The following is a 6,153-nucleotide window of genomic DNA, read 5'->3' on the forward strand; positions in this document are numbered from 1 at the left end:
TCAACAGGCTTTTTGTTTCAAAAACATTTGAGATTATTTTACTTCCATAAAAATCTTTCCAACCCCAAACAACTGAACTATCATCTGATATGCAACACGACCAGTTACAGTTAGAACTGATCTGAAGTGTAATGTACTGTAAATGACATTAGTATATGGTGAACACATGCTGTGTAGCGTCAGAGAGTTTTACCAGTTGAAGCCAGATGTTGGTTGTCAGAACCTGGTTCTTCTCATCCTGAAAATAAAACACAAGAGAGAACAGCCGTCATCTCCAGACGCCATAAAGCGCTTTAGATCGCCTCTAAATGTCAGTGAGATTGCGTCGTAATTTACAGCTTATTTAAGGACCGGATGCGATTCATGAGTTTTTCTCTGCTTGAGCTCAAGAGGCGATTGAGGACGTAGATTGTCTGACATCATTGTTTTATTACTTGTACTTCTTTACTGTGAACGGAGTGTTTGATGGGATGTTTGATTAGAAAAGCAGATTTCCTCTGAGCAGGTGTCGTGGCATCAGGTGTATTTTCGGGACAGGGTTTCAGAAATAGCAAAAAATAATCACTGCAAATCACTAGCGCAACCGGATCAGTGGCTGTGAAATCTGCATGAAACTAGGTTGCAGATCTCTCATTATAAAACCAAACTAAAAGATGGCAGGACTTAAAAGTACAGCAGGAATTAGAGAAACTGCATGGCTTTCAGGGTTCAGTTGTGCTCTTTTATATCCTGATTGGAAACTGACATGGCTCTTTCTCTCCCTCTAAATGAATTTTCATCAAATGCTCCATCAGAGAGTGGAAACACTCTTAATCAAAGTGTGTATTTCCATCTGGTGCCAAAGAGATGCTAACATCAGTGTCTGACAACACATTAGCAGAACATTAGCACTGTCATCGTGCATCACTGTTATTGACACATGCACAAAATGTAATAAATAAATAACTAAAAATTATTTTATATAAATGAATGAATTAATTAATTCAGGTCAATACAGAATTTAAATAAATAAATAAATATTAAATTAAATATAAAAAAAGAAGCAAAAAAGCAATCCTAAAATTAGGTTATATTGCAATAAAGGAAATATTGCAATAAAATATAAAATTATTTTAAAACAAACAAATAAATAAATAAATATTAAAATAATTTAGAATATACATTAATATAAAATAATTTTGGTTAAAAAAATAATAATAATTTTGAACAAAAAATAAAAGATATTTAATATACATACATAAATGTTGAAATAAATATAACTTTTAATAAATAAATAAATACATATAAAGTATATATAAAAATATGGAATAAATAAAAATAAGCACGCTGAATAAAGAAATAAATTCAGGTAAATACATATAAAATCATTTCAAGTAAATAAATAAATTCAGGTCAATGCATATAAAATAATTTTGAATAAACAAAGAAATATTAAATAATTTTGGAAAAATAAATAAATATGTTTGAGAGGTGGTTAAACACGCAGCTGCTGAGAACATCTGCCATAACGCAGCTGAGATCTCTAGCCATCACACACACACACACACACGCTCATCCGAATACACATGCGTCACGGTTATAGCCTGCAAACATTACAGCACAGTGAGCGCACAAATACACACACACTCCTCCAGACTCAACAGAGTGAATCCCAATGTTTGCCAGCAATTCAAACCTGAGCAAATGTGAGTTATCATTATCATATTAGCGTGAGCTCCTTAAACACAGGCTAGCAGCCAGCATTAATGAGTTCACATCATAGTGTGGTGAGCAAACTCATTATGTAAGCAGTAGAGAAGGAACTGCTTATAACAAGTAGAGTTGCTTATAACAGTAAGCAATAGAGAGAGAGAGAGAGAGAGAGATGCGAGACCTTCTCCTCCATGAGCTCTGTCAACAGATCCACTTCATTTATCTCATTAATATTCAAATTCACTCTCACACACACACACACACACACACACACACACACACTCAGCCACCAAACACAAGGTTTCCTCAGCCACCAAATATAAATTATACTGCAACCAAAACACCATTGAATAGATATTTTCTTGTTGGATTCCTCAATTTTAGGTTGCTTTGGATAAAAAAAGTCTGCTAAATGAATGAACGTAAATAACAGAAGTCTTAGCTGAAATGATCTATAAAATATAAACATTTTTGTTCGATCTGACACCACAAGCCAAACTGCTCAATTCCAATGATCTATTCATAACATAATATAATTTAGGTTAGGAACAGTCGAGTGTGAGGAGTTGGGGTGGTTAAGGGTGCAACATCAAGATTTTTTGACAAACTGTTCAAAAGTTATTTGCAAAAATTTTTTTGTCAGATCTCATGAACTGTAGGTGGCGCTGTCCCCAAATTTGGCATGCACCCTCAGATCATGGTTCCGATGAAGTGTACCAATTTTCGTTTCGATTGATCAAAGTTTGGCCAAGATACAGACTCTGAACCAATTTCAGGTCAGTTTGCAACATCGTAACTTTTGAACAAAGATGAATAAAAATCATGTCTGTGCAGATTAGTCCAAAGATCATCTGAGACCATCTTGAATGTGATCAGCATGAGGAGAGGAATCAGGTGTACTAAGTTTAATTTTTCTTGATCAAAGGGTTCAAAAGTTAGAAAAGTTTAGAAAAGTGGATTTTTTAACTGGTGGTGGCGCTGTAGAGTTGGTCCTAGAGACTCAAAAATTGGTCAGATTACTATTCATGACTATCACTACAAGTGTGCCAAATTTCATCATTTTCCTATATTCATAGGTGAGTCGGCTGTGTATATACATATACATACTGTATACATATGCATAGGCCTCCTGTCATGCTGATTGACTGATAATTTAATATGATAATCACATTCTATTTTTATATTAAATTAGAAGAACGTTGGACCTTCTGTCTGAAATGCATTAGGATTAAATACACATATTTTTTTATTTTCCGCTGACATAATGAAGGCCAAGTAGGCGGGGCAAAATAATATCAACCAATAACATCATAGCTCGGTTTTCACCATCCAATCGAATCCTAAAAGTAAAATTTTAACTGTCCAAAGGTAAATGTGTTCTGATTGAAGTGTGTGTGTGTTTGTGTGTGTGTTTACTCACCACGTCCATGATCTGCATCAGACTGAAGCTGAAGTGCACAGTGAGCGAGTGCGAGTCGTTATAAACGGGTCGTTCCAGAGGGTTGTAGTTTCTCATTAAGTCTTTGTACAGCCGTCGCTGGTGCTCGCCCTGCAGAGAGACTGACACACACACACACACACACACACACACACACACACACACACACACACACACACACACACACACACACACACACACACACACACACACACACACACACACACACACACACACACTGGGTTTTAATGTTTTATGGGGACTTTCCATACACATATTGTTTTTTATACTGAATAAACACACACACACACACACACACACACACACACACACACACACACACACACACACACACACACACACACACACACACACACACACACACACACACTGGGTTTTAATGTTTTATGGGGACTTTCCATACACATATTGTTTTTTATACTGAATAAACACACACACACACACACACACACACACAAAAAAAACTATTCTTGGCCTATTTTCAGTTTTAAACCTCCAGGTCCAGATCCTCAAACCGGTTCTTATCTGGACGAGTTCAACTGTCCTTTCAGTGGCATTTAACGATCACCTTAAAATAATCAAATTCATCTGAATTCTGATTCTGTCTGAATGTATCCCAGAGTTCTCAGCTTTGGACTGTTTTGTGTAGTCTTCTCGACTGCTTTAATTGACTGAGAAGGTTCAATTACTTTGAACGTTCCCCGAGAGACTGACCCGCACACGACACACAACACATGACACAAAACACACAACACGAAACATAACACATGACACATAACACACAACACAACACGACACATAACACACAACACAACACAAGACACAAAACACACAACACACAACACGACCACATAAAACATGAGACATAACACATAACACAACACACAACACACGACAACACAACACATGACACAACACACAACACGACACATAACACACGACACAACACATAACACACGACACAACAGCTTTCAAACTGCAAAATAAATCAATCCTTTCCTACAGGGTGAATATGAAGCGGTATTCAATCGAGAAGTTGAGGGTCAGAACAACAAATCAAAGAGCAATCACAGGAATCAGTCAGAACAGACGATTTGAGAGCAAAAGAAAGTCAAAGGACAGTGACAGTGTTTCCCGAGTCTTTCTGAAGAGGCTTTACGTTCAGGAGAATCAAGTCTGACTGAACCGGTTTCTCTGGACTTGAATGGAAATCAATGGAGATCTTAGTAGAATCGGGTTATTAAAAACATGATGATCACAGTCATTTTGTAGTGGATCTGTGGGTGGAAACAAACCTACTTCAGTTCCAAGATCTTCAGAATACACACACTCTCTCTCTCTCTCTCTCTATCTCTCTCTCTCTCTCTCTCTCTTCTCCGGCTCTCTCCCTCCTCTCTCTTCTCTCTCTCCTCTCTCTCTCTCTCTCTCTCAGTCTCTCTATCTCTCTCCTCTCTCTCTCTCTCCTCCTCTCTCTCTCTTCTCTCTCTCTCTCTCTCTCTCTCTCTCTCTCTCTCTCTCTCTCTCTCTCTCTCCTCTCTCTCCTCTCTCTCTCTCTCTCTCTCTCTCTCTCTCTCTCTCCTCTCTCTCTCTCTCCTCTCTCTCTCTCTCTCTCTCTCACACACACACACAGAAAAAAAAATTCAGAGTGATAAATCATCTGCTTACTTTAGTTCAAACTCTTCAGAAACTCACCGGAGATTCAAATAAATAAATAGCCTACATATAGGCTACATATGGATGGATGGATGAATAGATAGATAGATTCCACGTTTTTGTTGGATGAGTAATGATGATTTATACTTTGATAGCAGTAACATTGTATTATTTGAAGTATCATGTACAGTAGCCTATATATAGGCTAATTAATGTATCATAGTACTGCCCTTGTACATAACATAACATAACATAACATAACAACATAACATAACATAACATAAACATAACATAACATAACACAAGAGTGAGAGTAAATGTCTCGGTACCGTGTATGAGGAGGGCAGCGGTCAGCAGAGTCAGTGTCCGGTCGCAGGAGCTCATGACTGACGAGAGGAACACCGAAACTCAACGCGACGCGAGGCTACAACGCACTATATACGCTCAGTGATGCGGACCGCATGGAGACACGAGAGCGCGTTAAAAAAACACGCGCGCGTGAAGCGGACAGATGAAGTCGCGGGTGCGCGCGTGATGAGACTGAAAGCAGCGTGTGATCTGCTCGTTCCCGAGACGAGACGCGACGCGCCTCTGACCGACTGCGACTGAGCTCTGATCGCTCCTGACGCGACGCTTAAACAGCACGCGTGCACCAGCCAATCTGGAGAACTGGAATAAAACTAATTAACTGTGAAATTAACAAGACAAAAATACCAAACGAGGACACTTCAGTCACGTTACAGTGAACGGCACTGCGCTACAACAACTGAGGGTTCCAAACACTCTCAGAACTTCAGCTAACGTTCGTTCGAAGTTATCTGAACACACACACACACAACACACACACACACGTTCAAAGTTATCTGCTAGCTAGAACATTCAAAAGTAACATCCCACAATGTTCGCTGAATTCTAAAATGGAATGTTCATGTTCCCTTAACATTCGCATAACTAAAAACAAACACTGAAGGAAGAATAGACGTTCAGAGAACATTCAGAAATAAGGGTTTGATTGCTTTATTGGAATGTTAGCAAAATGTGAACATAATTTTTGTTAGCTGGGTATGATGTATAGCAATATAAAGATAGTCAATAAACACTATTACAGACTCAGAGAGCATTAGATGCTGTTGTTTGAGGAGTTTTATTCCTGCTGTAAACTCAGTGTACGGCCCATTACAGAATAACAGTCTGGGTCATAAGGTTAAACTATCATATAATCTCATAACATAAGACTCATAATTGAATTTCTCCTATATCATATTACTGGCAAACCCAAAGCTTTAATAAACAGCATCAGCTTCTTTTACAAGCTTTTAGAGATGATTCATTTCTCTGGAAAGAGGAGA

General features: G+C 38.2%; 1 protein-coding gene across 1 annotated transcript in view; it reads right to left on the bottom strand.

Moving 5' to 3' along the window:
- LOC308684365 (neuronal acetylcholine receptor subunit alpha-7) overlaps positions 1-5,260 on the bottom strand; it is a 30,627-nt gene extending 25,367 nt beyond the window's left edge. The window contains exons 1-3 of the mRNA XM_081355539.1: positions 5,134-5,260; positions 3,113-3,252; positions 194-238 (exon numbers count right to left, since the gene is read on the bottom strand). Coding sequence (XP_081211665.1) covers positions 194-238; positions 3,113-3,252; positions 5,134-5,188 — 240 coding nt within the window. The 5' untranslated portion in view covers positions 5,189-5,260. The remainder of the gene's footprint in view (positions 1-193; positions 239-3,112; positions 3,253-5,133) is intronic.
- Positions 5,261-6,153: the final 893 nt, after the last annotated feature.

Source organism: Scardinius erythrophthalmus (assembly GCF_964197995.2).
Source record: "Scardinius erythrophthalmus genome assembly, chromosome: 24".
In the NCBI taxonomy this organism is placed as follows: Eukaryota; Metazoa; Chordata; class Actinopteri; order Cypriniformes; family Leuciscidae; genus Scardinius; species Scardinius erythrophthalmus.